The sequence below is a fragment of the Lampetra fluviatilis genome, chromosome 56 (assembly GCF_964198595.1).
Source record: "Lampetra fluviatilis chromosome 56, kcLamFluv1.1, whole genome shotgun sequence".
Taxonomy (NCBI): domain Eukaryota; kingdom Metazoa; phylum Chordata; class Hyperoartia; order Petromyzontiformes; family Petromyzontidae; genus Lampetra; species Lampetra fluviatilis.
This window is the reverse complement of record NC_136330.1, coordinates 3148772-3166589: the sequence shown is the minus strand read 5'-3', so window position 1 is coordinate 3166589 and position 17818 is coordinate 3148772. Positions and strand designations below refer to the sequence as shown.

Below are 17818 nucleotides of genomic sequence, written 5' to 3'. Positions count from 1 at the left end.
GGCACGGGGGTCACCACCCCATCTCCGACTCATCGTAGCGACCCGCGGCGTTCGAGTGAAACGCCCGCGCACGAGTGAAACGTCCGTGTGGGTTTTACAACCTCCACGCAGGTTGTAGGGGCGCCGCGGTGGCGAGATGATGTTAAGGACCGCGCCGGGTATGCAGCAGGTCGTGGGCTTGGTTCGATGCCGACCCTGATGCCTGCTGCTGTATATTTGGAGTTTGCGTGTCTCTCTCTCTCTCTCTCCCCGTGGTCGCGTGGGTTTTTCTCCGGGTTCTCCGGTTTTTCCCTCCACATTTAGAATCGACGTGGCCGTGCGTTCAGAGTATTTGGCCACCGCTATAAATTTCCACTCGATGATAAAATCCACTTTGTTGAGCTGTCATTTGTGGCCAGAGTGGCTTCTGGGAAAGAGCTGCATAGCTCAGTGGGGGTTCCCTCCTAAAATGAAAATCGTGAATAGTGCTTGGGAGTGAATAGTTAATTCATTAAATGAGTTCTCACCCCCGGTGCAATAAAGGGCACCGATCTGAGCAGATCGTCGCTTGGCTAATTGAAGGTCTCGAATCTAAATGAGGTCTGACAAGCTCTGCTGCCCCCCCCCCCCGCACCACCCCCTGCAACCCTCTTGATTACCCTGGGCTGACCAGTGTGGTGAAGTACGGTCAAACAGGACATCATCCGTCGGTTCGATTGACGCAGGGTGTTACGTTTCCGTGGGCGTATCGCGCCCGTCAGAATTTCCACCTCCCTTTGAATTTGTATTCCCACCGTCGCCTGCGCGCACGCCACAAAAAAAAAATGTATTCCACGTGAACCCTGGCGCCCTTTGGACAGCCTCGCTCGGCTTCCTGCCTGCGAGCGCTCAACTCGGACCGCGGCGGTGGCGGCGGCGGCGGTGACGGCGGTGGTGACGGCGGCGGCGACGGCCAATGAGGAGAAGGCAGGATGTGCGTAGGGAAGCCACCACCACCACCGCTGCTGCTGCTGCTGCTGCCGCTGTTGTCGCTGCTGCTGCTGCAGTGTGCGGTGGTGTTGGTGCGCCCCTCGCCGCCTGGGCTCCCATTCTCCCGGCGTGGCGCTGGAAACGGTGCTGGGGCAGGTTCCTGAATCCTGCCTCCGTCTCTCCGCCCCCCCCCCCAACTCCCCCACCCCACGTGGGGTATCCGTGGGTTCATTTCTCATGGGATATTTTCTGGAGCCCCACACCCCCCACACCCCCCACACCCCCCACACCCCCCACACCCCCCAACCTCAAATCCCCCAGACATCAAAACCCAGACTTGGCAGTGGGGCTTTGGCAAAGGCAAAATATTTTTTGGAGTGATCAGCCCCTGGACAGCTCCGGCTGAAATAAATTCTTGGCTCTTCCACGATTAGTCGCTCGGCAGGTTTGCGTGCGGCGGGGTGCAGTGTGGCTACCCCCCACAGCAGCCCTCTTCCCAGACGGGACGTCTGGCCGGCGACGAAGAGCAGGCCCCGTTCTCTCTTGAGCCCTCTCATCGCGGCGGCGGCGGCGGTGGCGGAGCGAGCGAGCGATTGCAGGGCTCCACCTTCGCCTCCTTTCGTCTTTGTTTGCAAGGACGTGCGTGCGTGTTGCTATTGGCACAGTGGCGGTGATGGCAACGGCGGCTTCCTCATTAGCGTTCAGCCCACGCCCGCCCGCCCGCTCGCCCGCCCGCTCACGCAGCCCCACGCGGGCCGCGTTGACCGGGCGTCTGGGTTCCTCAGCGGGTGCTCGGCTTCACCGCCACCTGACCCCAACCTGCCCCCTTCACCTTCCGTTCGGCTCTCGCTCCTTCGGCTTTCGCGGTATCTCTCTCCCCGATCGGTTCCATGCCCAAACCCCCCCCCCCCCCGCCGCCCCCCCCCTCCTCTTTTCCCCGGCCACCGTAGTTTCGGCGGGCCGGCGCGTCTGTTTTTCACCGGGCGGTGACGTCGTGGCGATCCGCGGGCTCGCGTCAATCCCTCCGCTCGCGACGTGAGCGTGCCGAGTCGAATCCGGCACGGTCAGCCGGACGGCAGCTCGCGCGTGTGGGTGGGGTGAAGCGTGGGCAACTCCGCACCCTCTATCAAAGATGTGTGGCAAGCGTGGAAGAGGAGGGGCCAGCATGCCCACTAAAGCGCCTCTCTGTAGAGTTCCCTCCAGTGGAAGCCATTCCGCCAGCAGTTGCACGGGGAAGAAATTGCAGAGCTGCGCCTTTTTGTTTTGTTGCCTTGTAGGCTCAGTGCGGCTCTCGCCTCCCAATCAAACTGCCGACGGCTATTGGCTTCCCGTCTCTGGCAAATCCCTTACGTCCCCCTTCGTGTCCATTCACTTTTTCATTCCTTGCAATATCCTCTTCTCCCATCTCCACGCAAGTCCTTCTGGTGGTACTATCTGCCGTGAGAATCATCAAGGCAACGGCACGGCGCGGGCGGCAGTGCCCGTCGTGGCAACGGCGTCACCGCACGTTGCAAGGTGCGCCGTCGTAGAGCGATGCAGTCGGAGGCACCCGACGAAATCGCCCATCGGAGATCTTGCCCCCCCCCCCCACCCCTCCTCATGTGCGTGGAAGAAAGTAAAGGCGGTGGCCGAAAGGGGGGGTGGGGGGGGCGGGAGTGTCATTGCCCCATGCACGGTCGTGAGTCGAGGTTTAATTTGCATCGATTTCGCTCGGTCGATCCGGCACCCGACTCGGAGTTGATCGGGCCCAGCCGTTTCCAAAATAATCGTTTCGTTGGCGGGCAATGCTGGGATCGAGCAGTCGTGTGACGCGCGCGCCCCCTTCTTCATTTGATTGGCGAACGTCGGCGAGGAATCGGCGATTCCGTCGCAGTCCGCTTTTCTTGTACCACGGCGCCCTGTGTTTCTCCCGCCAAAATATTTGGCACTCGTGCGTGGGAGACGCGGGACGGAATTTCGACGATGTACATTTTAGAAGATGATGGTGATGATAAAAAGAAAGTTCATTTATCAGCACCTCCGATGACCACTTTTGGCCAACGTACGGCGAGAAAGAAGTTCTGCGTGCGTGTGTACGTACGTTATCACACTCGCGTATCTTGCGAATCGTCACGAAATGTTCAATCGGGGAACACTGAGCCGGAGCTCAAAGTCTTTCACGTGGCAGCTTGGACGGGGTGATGGCCATGAAATGGGTGGTGACGGCCTTCACCTGTCGCTTGAAAGTGGATGATGATGATGGTGGTGGTGGTGCTTGGATGCTCATGCCACTCCTGCGAGTACGCAGCAGCGGGAGAGAGAGAGAGCATTCCAGACGGCTGCTGCCGGTGCAGCTGCGGAGAGACGGCGCTCGGCTAGGGCACGGTCCTGGCCCTGGGTACGATGAGCAACTTGTCAGATGTACTCGGTGGGACACGCGGGTTTACTGGTGATCGGACGGGCGGGGGGGCGACTTTTAAACTATCGCAAAGGGGCACCTCGTTTTCACAAATCATCGTCAGGGCCACCACGCGGATTAAACGGCGGCGCCGTTCATCGTCAAGGGAAATCTGGCTGTCGCCCGATGATTGTTGTAATTACTGGCGAAACGTCGTACTCTGATTGTAAATGTTGTGGCTTTGCTCAAGAACACGCCGGTTAGTGCCGTACTAGTAACGAATTGGACACTTTCTGTTTACGTGATGAACCTTACCAATTGGCTGTGTCGGGCGGTGGCGGGTTTAACGACACATTTATATATGTACGCGATCGAACCCGAAACAAACCTCTTATGGATGATGTTGGTCGCGAAAGCCTCCGACTGGGTGCTAAACTGAAGGGAGATGCTCGCGATGGGATGGTCGCTTTGAAAAGGGGAGCAACGGGACGGGACGCCACCAACTGACGCCTACGGTCGGGGCCGAGAGATCTCCGCCGTTGGTTTGTGCCGCTCGCCACACGCGGTCACGTGGTATGCCCCGCGTGTGCGTATGTGTGTCGAACTTCTTTCGCGCACCGTACGTGGCCAAAGGTGCGGGGGAAGGACAACAAAAGCAGTTCTAAAGAAGTGAGTTTTTTCAATCGAAACGATTAAAAAGTGCACGGCCTCCCGGTCGCTTCCTCGCATCGGACGGAAAGAGCGTTCCAGATGTTCGCGGAGGAGCATCTGAAAGCGTCGCGCGGTGCGGTGACCACCGGCTTTGCTCGATGGCCGAGCCAAAAGCCGCGGCCGCTGTTGCGAGGAAGACCGGATTTGGTGTGTTGGTGGTTTATGCTCCTTAACGAGATCGATGAGGCATTGTGGTTCATTTGTGGCAGGCACTTTGTTTGCGCGCGTGTGTGATGAGTGCGACCTTACAACGTATTCTTTTGGCAACCGGAAGCCCAATGTAGCTCTGGACGGACAGGGTCGCATGTTGCAGTAGCCGTCGGGTTTCTGTTTGGTGTTTTAACATCTTAACACCTCCTGTGTTATTGCCAGAAAGGGTAAAACCCGTTCTGAAATTTCGATGCTGGCAAGAAACGGTCCCCATAGTGTAAAACTATTTTAACCACTTTTTTTTCTGTCACCAGTTGGGGGCCTCTGAGCTACGTCGCTTTTTTTCAGAAGCAACCCGGCCACAAATGACTAATGTTATAATAAGCGCACAACTTTATCTATCTGTGATGAACGCTGCACTTTCCGTCGTTTTCATACGGCGCCCCTCAACCAATTTACAGCCTTCGACCGTAAATAGATAACATCATACTCTATACACTACACATTGGGCTCGATGGAGGCCCGCCGTTAAGCAATTAGTCGTTAACAGGGGTGGTCGTTAAGAGGAATTCTACTATATACAGCAGGCGTCAGGGTCGGAATCGAACCCACGACCTCCTGTATACCAGGCGAGGTAGTTAACATCTCTTAGCCACCGTGATGATGATGAGAGAGAGAGAGACACGCAAACTCCAAATATACAGCAGGCGTCAGAGTCGGGATCGAACCCACGACCTCCTGTATACCAGGCGAGGTAGTTAACATCTCCTAGCCACTGTGGCGCCCCACTCGGCAGGCCTACTCGTGCCCCCGTCGCACGAAAGCTTCACGGTTGCGTACGAGTGTCCCCCCCCCACCTTCCCCCCCCCCCCCCCACCTGGAGACTGATTCTCCACGGGAACAGAATATCGCCACGGTGCGAGCGCGTCGTCCCGCGGGGCGCTCCTCCTGGCGACGGTCCCCGAGGCCCTGCGGCGCCGAGGCCTTTGTCCGTAAACAAGGAAATTACCTCCGTGGAACATTGACGGCTGGTTGCGCGTCGCCGACGATGGAAATTGCCACCGCGGATTTCCAGACACGTGCCAATTATTTGATCCCGTCCCGGTGCCGCACGAAAGCGAACCGAATCGGCCTGAATTAACGCTGTAAGTCACGTGCCCGCGCTTTTTTGCAAGCTCGCGTACGGCCAGACGGCTGCTGCTGCTCTCCGTGGCCCGAATCGTCCGCGCGCCGCCTCCGCCAATTTGTTTAAAAACCCCATCGGCCCGCGCATTGCCGCTTCTTCCCGTCGTCCACGGCTCGGCGACTCCTCCGTTCCCTCCGTTGTGAACGAGGAACGCAACGCTGACCTTGTCGTGGAGCTCCGCAGACTCGCGTAGATGCGTGCTTGACGCGAGTCCGTCGACGGATTGCGCTTCGTGGCCTCGCACCGAGACCCGTGGAGAGACTTCGCGGAGACGCCCGAGCCTGAGCGCAGTGATGGTTACGTCGACCTGCTCATCTCTCCCCCCCCCCTCGTGAGTGTGGAGGTTGGGGGGGGCCGCCACCTCCCCCGCGCGCGCATCCACGCGGTCCGGTACTGACTCTGCCTCGTCTCCGTGTGCCGCAGGTGATCGTGGTGCACGTCAATCCTGGGGAGACGTTCACGATACGAGCCAAGGATGGCTCGGTGCAGTGCATACAGGGTAAGCCGCCCCCCGATACCACCACCACCACCATGACCTACCGCCACCACCACCACCATGACCTACCGCCACCACCACCACCCTGACCTACCGCCACCACCATGACCTACCGCCACCACCACCACCATGACCTACCGCCACCACCACCACCCTGACCTACCGCCACCACCACCACCACCACCATGGGCGGTGGCGCTGCCTACGTTTAGCCAGCGTTGGGGCTTCGTGGCAACGACTGGTGGAGCGAGTGGCTCGCGGTCGGAAGGTTTGCGAGTTCAACTCCCATCGATGAAACCGGTGGGGGGGACTTGACCCCGCCATACAGATGTGGAATTTCCATCACTGGCTCGCCAGGTGTGAACGGGATGTTGAGCACCAATGCCTCCAATGTGGCTCATTCCGAGCGGGAAATCACTTGGGACTGCTTATTTAGTTCTTTGAGCTTTCACAGAAAGGTTTCTCCGAAATGAACGACGCCTTGTCGGGGGGGGGGGAGGGGGACCCTGTACACCCGCGTGGATCGAAAGCCCCATGAGCTCGCCCGCGATAGGGAAAAGTGTCGTTTTGAGGCCGCGACCGTGAAATGTATATTCGAGTCAAACGAAGTGTTGTTGTGTGCACTCGTAAGGGGAACCTAGTAAATTACCTTGAACTTGGATCAAGTAAGTTGTGCGCATGTGGCAAATTTGCGTTGCGTAAGTGCAGTGAACAAAAACGTTTAAAAAAACTCCCCGTTGCTTTCGGGAGAATTCGCTCCTAAAGCGAAGCCGGTCCCTTTTTTTTTTGGCGAATCGCCGTGACAAAAGGGTGGCAACGCTTTTAAGTTTCCGCGAATTTTTGCGATTTATTTAAGGAAGCCGGCGAGTTTTGGAAACCCCCCCCCCCCAACTTCGGCATTTCCTCAACGGCAGCCACCCCTGTCATCGTGTAAGTTCTCACAGTAGGGAGGGGGGGGGGAAGGAAGGGGGGGGGGGCGATGTCGCTGCTGCTGCTGCGTAATCCGGATTGAGTAATTGGCAAGTGTGTTTTTGAGCGTTGGGAAAGTTTGTCCAATATGGGTGACACTTGGCGTCGTTTTAATGTAACTGTGGAAGGGAGTGCCGGTTGAACCAGCAGATAAACTGATGCCGAACAGATTGGCGCGGTTGGCTAGGCACGGTGCAAAAGAAGGTCGAGTTGAACTAAACTAATTTTAATTTTACCAGGTAAGGCCCACTGAGCTATGTAGATCTTTGTCAGAAGCGGCCTGGCCACAAGTAAGAGCTCGACAAAGTGGCTTATCGTTGTGTGTACATTTAAAGCAGCCAAATACTCTAAACGCGTGTTGTTGATTCTAAATGTAGAGGGGAAAATCCGGAGGACCCGGAGAAAATCAACACGACCACGGGGGAGAGAGGCACACAAACTCCAAATATAAACCCGCGACCTCCTGTACGCCAGGCGAGATGGTTAACATCTCGCCACCATGACACCCCCAACACACAACGTACAAACGGCACACGGAGTGGCACCCGGGTCGAAAATCGAACCTCGGGGGCTCGGCGCTGTGAAGCGCGTGCGGTGTTCCCACCACCGCCCAAGTGTTTTCTAGAAGTGTGTGTGCGCGTGTGTGCGCGTGTGTGCGTGTGTGTGCGCGTGTGCGCGTGGGCGGGCGTCTGGCAACCGGGTCTCCCGAGGCCCGTGGCTCTGTAATTGGGTTAGCGCCCGCACGATTTGAAGGAACAATCCCCACGGCTAGGAGTCGTCCCGCAGCGAGGCTGTCTGGTGTAATGCACCCAGACGGGCCCCTCACTAAAGACGTAATCCACCCCCCCCCCATAATTCCTGGATCGTCTCGTCTCTTTAATGAAGAAGATCGACTGACACGTTTTGCTTGCCAGGTGCCATTTTTTTTTGCTTACCATCGGCCCGCACCTCCATCCCTCCCCTCCATCCCTCCCTCCGGTGTGGTGGGGCGAAGTGTGGGTACACCCACCGATTGCAAGATGTCTGGTCGGCGTGGAAGAGTAGGCCTGAAATATCCCCTGGAGAGGAGGGGGCCCTCGAGAGCGAGCCATTGCAGGGATGTCACCTTTACCCCTCGTTTGAATGAAGACTGCGTCCTGCAGTTGAACACGTGCTGCTGGTGGTGGTGGTGGTGATGTGGTCATATTTTTTTACTCCAAAGTGAAACGGATAACATTATCACCGTCACCGTATTCCCATCCTTGCTCGTCATGCTGTTACGTGAATATGCTTTGGGATCAATCCTCGATTTGATGAACAGCGTTGTGCTTCTGATGGAAATTGTTACTCGGTTACCAAACCCGGTTTCAATCGCCGAGGGGTGTTACCCCCCCTGCCCCGCCCCCCCACCCCCCTTCCCCCCACCCCCCACCGCGCCGTTAGATTTGGACCGTCGAGAACCCCATCAAATTCGGCTTTTTAAGGAGAGCCACTCGTCAGAGGTCCCGGCGTGTTGAGATTTGCCGAAGAGAAGCCAGAAGGTTGCGAGTTCACATCCTGCTTGGTGGGTCAGCCCGTAGCGAATCACCGCCGTGGTGGCGAGATGTTAACTACCCCGCCTGGTACGCAGGAGGTCGCGGGTGTATATTTGGAGTTTGCGTGTCTCTCTCCCCACGGTCGCGTGGATTTTTCTCCTGGTTCTCCTCTGGTTGTTTTCACTCCACATTTTAAAATCAACGTCACGCGTTCAGAGTATTTGGCTGCTATGCAATTCCACGTGACGATAAGCCGCTTCATCGGGCTGTAATTTACGGGCCCAGGTCATCTTCTGAAAAAGAGCTTGTGTAGCTCTGTGGGGCTTGCCTGGTAAAATAGAAATAGTTTATTTTTTAATTTAGTATTCATTGCCTCCGGGGATGTTAAAATGAGTATCACCTTATGGCTGTCATTCCATCACAGTAATGTGGAATTTGTTTACGACGACTGGCTGAGAGTGTGCTCTCCGCAGGATATTGAGCATCGCCTCATTGCTCGTTCGAGTAGAAAATCACTTCTGACTTTTATTTTAAAGAGACCTCTCCCGCTGAATTCGGGGCCCCGCCTGTGTCTCTCCCCCATTCCCCAAGGGAACGCCGAAGCGGAATGCACCGAGGATGTTTGTGCGATGTGTGTTGAACTCCTTTCATCGTCATCATCGCCATGACCACCACCAGCAGCAGCAGCCTTGATCAGTCCACTGCTGTGAATGTCCAAATGATGGGCCACTTTGTTGAGCTATCACTGTGTGGCCAAGTTGCTTCTAAGAAAATAAGTTAATACTGGTAGGAACCCACTGGTTACACTAGCCCACAGGGGATTATTGTGTCTGTCCGTCGTGCAGGGAGGGGCTGGGAGGGGAGGCTGGGTGGGGAGGGTGGGGAGGGGCTGGGTGGGGAGGGGCTGGTCACCCCGTGGTGCCCTTATAAAACTCAACGTTTAACCTACTCACGCCGGCTTGTGCCCGCCCTCACAGTCGGGCATATTTGCGGAATACACCACGCCGCCGTTGACCCTGGCCATTGGCCGAGCAACCCAACGTTCCTACCAGCTCCCTCCGCAGGAATGTGTTAGCTCACGTGGGCTTTGCCTGGTAGGATGATGGTTTAGTTTTATTTGTATTTTTTATTTGTCTGTGTTTGAGCGGTTTGTTTACCTTGTTCTTTGCACTACTGTCATAGTTTTGTATTGTTTATTGTTGTAATGTTCTTACACAAGCCTACTTGGACACCTGTTTTAAAAAGAGCTTAATAGCTCATCAGATTCCTCCAGTGTCAATACACATTCTGATCCTGACACTGTCATTGGACTGGTATATTTCATCATCGCCACCAGTCATGATTCATCCACTGCTGGATGAGGGCATCTCTCGCGCTCCTGCAGGGTAATAATTCACTTAGCAGCTCGCTAAGAGCCGATGTGAGCACCTCATCTAAACTGACGATGTCCTGTTGGATGCATTGTATTCCTTTATTGCCGCTCCTTCACTGCTCGAAGACCGTCAGCCTTCATCCCTTTTTGCGGGGTTTTTGTTTGTCCCAGCCCACTTTCACAGTTATAACGATGCAATTAGCCTGCGTATGTTCTACCATCCATGTTGCGCCTCATATGTGCACGTTGAACTTCTTTTGCACCGTGCATAGGCAACTGCGCTAAATTGGAGGTGCGGAGGGAAGGACAACAAACTGGGTCTCTGTGTGAGTCTGTGGGTCTCTGAGCGAGTCTGTGGGTCTCTGAGCGAGTCTGTGGGTCTCTGTGTGAGTCTATGGGTCTCTGTGCGAGTCTATGTGTCTCTGTGTGAGTCTATGCTTCTCTGTGTGAGTCCAGTCAGTCGCCCGCAGGAATTACGACGGTCGTCTCCGCGGCAACAATCTGCCGCCCGCCGTTCTGGGACAGAGCGGCGAGGATTGCCAGTGTCGCGACGCGTCGCCGTTCGGGGGAGGGGAACGAGATTTTAACAATATGACGGGGAAGGTTTTTTTTGTTTTAAGACCAGAGGCGGTGGCATGGCCAGAACCTTTCCATTCACACCCCCCCCCCCCGCCGAGTCGACCGGTGAATGCGTTCAACGTGGGGGGCTAGCCTAGCCGGGTGGGTGAGCGGTGGGGGGGGCGGTGGGGGTTCGCCGCTTGAATGGCGTAAATGTCACCGAGCGCGATGATGCCCCAACATGCGAGGCAGTAGTACAACGCATGGATTTTTCACGCCGCCGCTCGCGTGAAAACCAATTGATACAATGTCTGGTACTGGGGCTGCAATTCCCGTGGGGCCGCATAGTGGCGGCGGTGGCGGCAGTGGCAGCCGCCGTGCGCCACCACCGTCTTCCCCAATCCTGCCCCCCTCAAGCCTCTGCCCCCCTCCACCCTACCCACCACCCACCCCCCCTGCCCCCCGGCCGTTTTGTTTCTGAGCGGCTTTCAAAGGGGAAAGCTCGACAGAGCAGGCAAAACGTGCTTTTCGTGTTGGTGCCATTTCTCAATTTGTATATTCACTTTTTTGCTTGGTAGTAGTAGTCGGATTTTCACTTGCTTGGCGGTGGCTGTATGTGGGATTTGGTCCTTTCTATATGATTAATGTACAGCGTTATGGGACGCCGTTAGTGTGGATGACCCCTATATTGACGGCGACTGCTAACGTCACACGCGGCGGGTTCGGGGGTTAAGCCAGCGTTAAGATTCGTAATTCATGTTTGGGTTGGCGGTGCCACATCATGACCTGGCCATGGTTTTTTTTGTGTGTGTGCGTGTGTGAATGTCGTGTGTCGTGTCATGAGACCTTCCACCACTCGACCGAAACGTCGTAAACGAAGTAACATGGTCTTGCGTCCCGAGCGTCTTTTGACGACAATCGTTGTTGTCGTCAGAGTGCGCCGACGAGTTCGAAGGACGATGCTTGTCGTCGGAGCGTAACGGTTGGATACGGTGTGCCCCCCCCGCCTCCTTCCGTTGTGCAATCGCTGAGTTTGGAAAATAACCGATTCTTGAATCAAACCGCGGTCCCCCGGGTCGTAGCATTGCACCGAATCCCTCGGACTGGTGGGGGGGAGGAGGAGGGAGAGGGGGGTGGAGGGGGGTGGTGGGGTGGGTGGTGAACCTTCTCATGAAAATAATTGTGGGGCACGGCAGCAAAAAAAATATCGTCTCGGATTCGCATCCCAATAACGAGAAGCTAAGGAGAAAAAAAAGAGCCTCTCCCATCTCTCATCTCACTCCGTCTCCATCTCTCGTCTAACTCCGCCGCCTCTACGGCTCCCCCGTGCTGCCCCCCCCCCCCCCCCACCGTCTCGTGTGTATCTCTCCTCGCCTCTCGCCGCCCCCCTAATTCTCTCAACTTTTTTTCTCTCGTCCAGCTTACTGCGCCGCATACCTCTCGCCGAAAGAGCCTCTCACCTCTCCCGGTCGTCTCGCTAAAATCTTAAGACGGTAAAATTGAAAGTGGGGAGGATGCGGAGGGTGGGTGGGTGGGGGGGGGGGGGGCGGTGAGGGAGGTGGGGGAGCAAGAAATGCATTCCGGCTGTCTGCCTGATGAAGCTGGTTGTAATTACTGGCGAAACGTCGTACTCGGATTGTAAATGTTGTGGATTTGTTCTCCAACACACAACCGGTTAGTGCTGTACTAGAGACGAATTGGCCACGTTCTGTTTACGTGACAACCCTTACTAGTGGGCTGCGTCGGGTGGTGGCGGGTTTAACGACACATTTATATATTTACGCGATCTTACCCAAAGCAAAAAAACCTACATTGTTAAAAAAATATATTGTCGAAATGCTGTCTGCTTCAGGCCCCCATTTGGCCTGCAGGGTCCTTACGCTAAACGAATAAAACCGGCTTTGATCTTTGATACGAAACGGCTTCACGGTGCAGACACAAAACAAATGAAACAATTGAAAAGGCATCCGTTAATGCCTCTGCTGCTGCTGTTGCTGCTGCTGCTGATGCACATATCAATTAAGCAGGAGCTGCCCGGGCCGCTGGCTGGAAGGCTTCCACACTCGGCCTATAGCCATGGCTACCGCGAGGCTGTCGCCGTGGCAACCGCCCAGCGCCATCACCAGGGAGACCCGGGGCCGCGTGAAGCCATTAAGGGAACAGATTGGCCGCTGGAGAAATGGCCGCCCCGTGTGTGTGAGACTTGAGCAGGAGAGACCCGGCGCTGGGTGTGTGTGTGCGTGTGTGGGGAGCGGTGGCGGTGGTGGCGGTGCGCTACGAACCCGGCCACCCGAGTTCGATTCCCGCTCGCGGCCGCCACCGGTGACGATTATCTCAACCGGTCCTGGCCCTTCCCTAGGTCAACTCGGCCTCAAATGAGTACCTGGTGTGGTGGTGTGTAAACATTGCCACTGGGGAGATGAAGGCGGCCGGGCGTGATGCTGGCCACCCACCCCCCTCGTGTGCCGTGCCGGCCTTCATAGATGCTCGCTGAACAGCACTTGCCCGAACAGTCTGTTAAGGCTACACGGGGGATCGTTGTCTTTGTGTGTACGTCTATGTGTCCGAGTGTGGGGAGCGGGTAGGAGTGTAGCGGTTAGCATGCTGCGCTACGAACCCGGCCACCCGAGTTCGATTCCCTCTCACAATTATCTGAACCGGTCCTGGGCCTCGTCTCAAATGAGTACCTGGTGCGGTGGTGTGTAAACATCGCCACTGGGGAGACAAACACAGCCGGGCGTGGTGCTGGCTACCCACCCGCTCATGCGCCGTACCGGCTTTCACAGATGCTACTCACGAATAGCACTTTCCCCAACAGTCTATAAACGCTATATGGGGTGGGGGGGGGGGTCTTTGTTATGTGTGTGTGTGTACGTGTGCGCTACGAAGTCTGCAAGCCGCGTTTGATTCCAGGCCAAGGCCAACAACAGTGATGAATATCTGAACCGTGTTCAGAGCCACCCTTAGATCAACTCGGCCTTAATTGCTTTCCTGTGGTTGGTTACATAAAACATCTGAAAAGGTCCCTTGGTTTTTCCATTGCCTTATAATGGAAACTTAAGATGAACTTTTTTTTTTCATCGAAACATTGATATTGGGAAGACAAAGGTGGCCGGTTCACAGGTGCCACGCTGCCCCACACCCACCCACACCCCTTCGTTTGCCGTGCCGGCGTTAATAGGTGCTCGCTAACAGCACTTTACTTGAGCTTGTGCGTGTGTTTGTGTTTCACATCGTGCTCTGGAAAAAAAAAAATCCTTGAAAATCCGAACAGCGTGGCCTCAAACGCTAAAAACCGGGCGCGTTTCACCGCGCTGAACTTTCATTTTTTATAAATCGAATCAAACCAAACGCGATAATCGTAACGCTAACGTAATTACATCGGCGTGCGCGGCTAATGCACGGCGCTGTCGGGGGTGATTGAATCTCGGGCGCGTGTCACGCCACGTCCGCCGCGGCTCCTGGAGTTGGGCGGGGGGGTGGTGGGCGATGCGGACGCTGCCGCCACCGCCACGTCGCGGGGACCTGCCACCTCGATCCGTCGGCGGGGGAGGACGTGATTGGCTCGGACACGATGGGTAAGGGGGGGGGGATGCAGCAGTGCCTGATGGGACAGACCGACTTGTTCAACTTTCTTTTTACAATTTTCTTCGAGCTGCTGGCCCTTATGATAAAACGGTCAAACGTTCAGCTCCGTCGAGCCGGTGGTCGAGGCAAGGCTGAGAGAATTGTGTATGTGCACTGGTGGTGGTGGAAACACGATGTGCACGCAAGGCATATGGGATGGGAACCGTGCCTTCTTGCTGTTTGTGAGCAGCAGCAGCAGCAGGCCTCTGCTTGTCGTTTTCACTCCTGAGTTGGTGGTCTAGACAAGGCTAAGAACATCCGTACGTGCAAATGCGGTGATCACGTGACACACGTGAAAGGCATATGGGATGGGAGCCGTGCCTTCCTGCTGTATGTGAGCAGCAGCAGCAGCAGGCCTCTGCTTGTCGTTAAATCTCTCCCCAAGTCGTCGCTATCGCGAATCTTTATTTTTGTATTTGCGCTCTGCACAACCCCTACGTTCATCCAGCAAAAGCGCTGACCGACTCCGAATGTTGTGTTCGGCATGAAGGGGGGTGGAGGGGGTGGGGGGGCTTAGCAGGTAGGACTCTAGATTGTTAATCCATGGGTTGCCTGGTTCCACCTCCTGACAGGGCAGACGAAACTACACTCACCCGGCAGTCTAAAACGCCACCTTAGCAAGCCTGCAAACAGCTGGGGTCTTCCCTGTCAGTCAACCATCCAAGTAACCCCCATCTTTTACACGACCCCCCCCCCCCCCCCACTTAGCTTCTGAGATCTGATGCGATTGCGCACATTCGTGGGTAGGGGGTCGGGGTGGGAAATTTGGTTTTCGATGTAATCTTTGTCGGTGGGCAGATGGTGCAGAGGAGTCGGCCCTAGCGTGGGACGCTTTCTGTTCGCGCGGTACCGTAGCGAGAGGTTGCATTGGGGGGGCATCTGAGCCACGTGTCCCCCCCCCCCCCCCCCCCCGTAACCCCCCACCTGTGTCCTTTCTTAACTCAGCGGTTGAATAAAAACGAAAACGGGGGGCATCTGCGCCAGATGCCACTAGCCACCTCTTAAGGAGCGGGGGGGGGGGGGGGGTGGTCTGGCGGCCTGGAAAAGTACAAAGACAAAGATCCCCCCCCTCCCGTATGGCCATAACAAGACTGTTGGGGCAAGTGCTGTTTGCGAGCAGCACCTGTGAAGGCCGGTACCGTGGTACGCGGAGGGCGTGGGTGGCCAGCACCACGCCCGACCGCCTTTGTCTCTCCCGTCGGCGATGTTTACACGCTGCACCAGGTGTACTCATTTGAGGCTGAGTCGACCTAGAGGATGCCCCGGGACCGGCTCGGATAATCGTCGCTGGTGTTGGCCGTGAGCGGGATTCGAACCCGGCTGGCCGGGGTCGTGGTGCGTCGCGCTAACCGTTGCGCCACCGCTCCCCACCGTCATCACACCGATCGGACACGAAACCTCCACCCATCCACCCCCACGCCCCCCAGTACCCCCACCGTCACGTTGTGACTAAGGGCATGGCACTGCGCACGGGGAAGTGATAATTTAATCGCAGTACTTCACACGCAGTTGCCTGAGATAATTAAGTTAATACACTTAATTACATTAACACGGGGGTTTAATTCTTTATTTTTACTAATATCCAGCTTTGAGCCAGTTTGGTGTTAATTATTTCAGCCGGAGCTGAGAATCGCTCATCGCACCTAGCCGTTTGCCAGATGGTCGTGAAGAAGCCACGCACCCGCCGCTATACGACGGCAAGAAACCGCACCGTAAGTGAATGCTCGCCTTTGTTTTTAAATCCTTTATATTAAGTTCGCTTGCTTGCGTGCTTGCGTGCTTGCTTACGACCGTGCAAATCTTTCGGTCGTTTTTTAACCCACTTCCCGTGATCCAATCGAGCTGACATTTTCCACACAGACTCGTTGTGCGAGACAATTAATGTTCGTGAAATTTTTTTTCAAAAAGTTTACACTTTTTAGGCAAAATTTTTTTTATTTTACATTTATTCAAATACAACTCATTCATGGCTTTGGCTGAACGTCACAGTGTAGGAGCCCAGAGCGTAACCCCTCCACAGGCCGTGGCGGAGTAGCGCAGTTGGTAGCGCCCTCGCTTCCCATGCCAAAGGTCGCGGGATCGATCCCCGCGTCCTCCACAGGCGAATATATTTTTAAATCCTTTATATTAAGTTCACTTGCTTGCTTAGGACCGTGCAAATCTTTCGGTCGTTTTTTAACCCACTTCCCGTGATCCAATCGAGCTGACATTTTCCACACAGACTCGTTGTGTGTCACAATTCATTTTCGTGAAATTTTTTTCCCAAAATTTTACACTGTTTAGGGAAAACAAATTAAATATTTAATTACCAATTGTTTAATACTGGCAGACAATCATCTGACCCATAGGTGGCAGCCATCTCAAGCCAGAGGACGAGAAGACTAGCCGCCACGCATATAAAGGATTTATAGTGAAAAACTTTGTTTTTACGGGTTTACTTGTTTCACAGAGTCTGAATGACACACCCCAGGCTTGGAGCGTCTATTTAAGCTGGGATGGAGGGGGGAAGAGCGCCTTGACAAAATAATTTGCATATTGATATGCAAAAGTGTGTCATTCAGACGCTGTCTTCTCGACAGACCTGTTCTCCACCTGAGGACGGCTGCTTGCGTTGTGGCCGAAACGTCGTGAGAATTATTTTATTATGTGTTATTTTTATTATTTTATTATTTCCCTTCTACGTGACTTTACCGAAAGAACCAAGAAGATGAATCCCTGCAGTCACGAAAGCTTTCAATCGAAATTTAGCTCGCATTTTGTTGCGTAACAGTTGCCGCTTGCGACCGCTAAATTTCTTTCCCCTCGACGAACCCGAACTCGACTCCTGCAGGTGATACCGCCACCACCCCCCCCCCGCGCAAGTAGTGGGGGGCGGAAGAAATGACTGGACTCTGGCGAGCCGCACCTGAGCGGAGATTTTGGTGTGGCAATGCGGTCGTCTCTCGATGTCTGCAGCTTCCAAGTGGGACCAGCGGGGGCCGCTGTTTCCCCGAGTTATCTGTCACTGCACGGCGGAGCCCGTTGCTGTTTCGCTGTGTTTGAGCTGGGGGGGGGGGGCCTGCCGGGGTGGCGTTATCGCTCGACGCTCTTCAACGTAATAATTCAAGTAAAAGTTCAAGTTCATGTATTAGGTGTAGCCCTGTGAGCCATTCGGCTCTTGAATCGGGTGCAACCGCAACAAACAAAAAACAAAAACATGAACCAGAAAACATCTTAAAGTGACTATGTGACTAAGTGCAAACAGAAAATCCAAGAAAAGACAGCAAAATATTGCAGAAAAAGCACCGTACACCAACACTGTGTGCAAAAATCCCAGTGGGATGCAAGTCAAACAACAACAACCACCAGACAACTTAGATTAAGGCCATCAGTCTAACTCTGTACTACAACAAACAAACATGGCCAAACCCTCCTCCTCCTTTATCCCGCGGGAACCCCGTTTCTGTCACCCCGCTGCTGTGCCGGCACCGGCGGCCTTTTGTAAACGCTCCGATTTCGAGGTCGGTATGGAATCGCGTTGACCGAGGAGGCGATTCAAAGGTGCAGCCCTGAAATTGCCTGCTCGCGCCACCGCTGCCAGAAGGGCCTGCGCCGAAGGTGCTTTATTATTGGCCTACTCTTCCACGCCGTGGCCGGCCGTCTCGGGGAGAAGTGGGCAGCGTACCCGGCCTCAACAACGCACGCCGATTTGACAAACGTCGACTGGTAATATGCACCGCCCCCATTCGTAAGCTGCCCGATGCCGCATTTTTAACAACGACTTCCCAGCACCATGGCCAGGGCAGGGGGGGTGGGGGTTACGCCACGTAGTCGCTGGCGCCGTGGTGACGATTCTAGATTTGAAGCTTTGGTGACTGCAAGGATTCTTACTCTTCGTTCTTTCGGTAAAGTCACGTAGGTAAAAAAATGA

The 17818-nt window shown here is 55.2% G+C and overlaps 1 protein-coding gene across 5 annotated transcripts in view; it reads left to right on the top strand.

Moving 5' to 3' along the window:
• The window catches only part of LOC144950091 (fibronectin type-III domain-containing protein 3A-like), a 148718-nt gene that overhangs the window by 46505 nt on the left and 84395 nt on the right, over positions 1-17818 (top strand). For 4 of the 5 annotated variants that reach the window (XR_013640345.1, XM_078880115.1, XM_078880116.1 and 1 more), the window contains one exon: positions 5796-5871. Coding sequence is in view for 3 of the 5 variants with exons in the window: in XM_078880115.1 (XP_078736241.1) it covers positions 5796-5871 (76 nt within the window). In the remaining 2 variants the exon portion in view is untranslated. Of the gene's footprint in view, positions 1-1626; positions 1815-5795; positions 5872-17818 lie in introns of those variants that run through there. The other variant, XM_078880120.1, reaches the window with a different exon arrangement.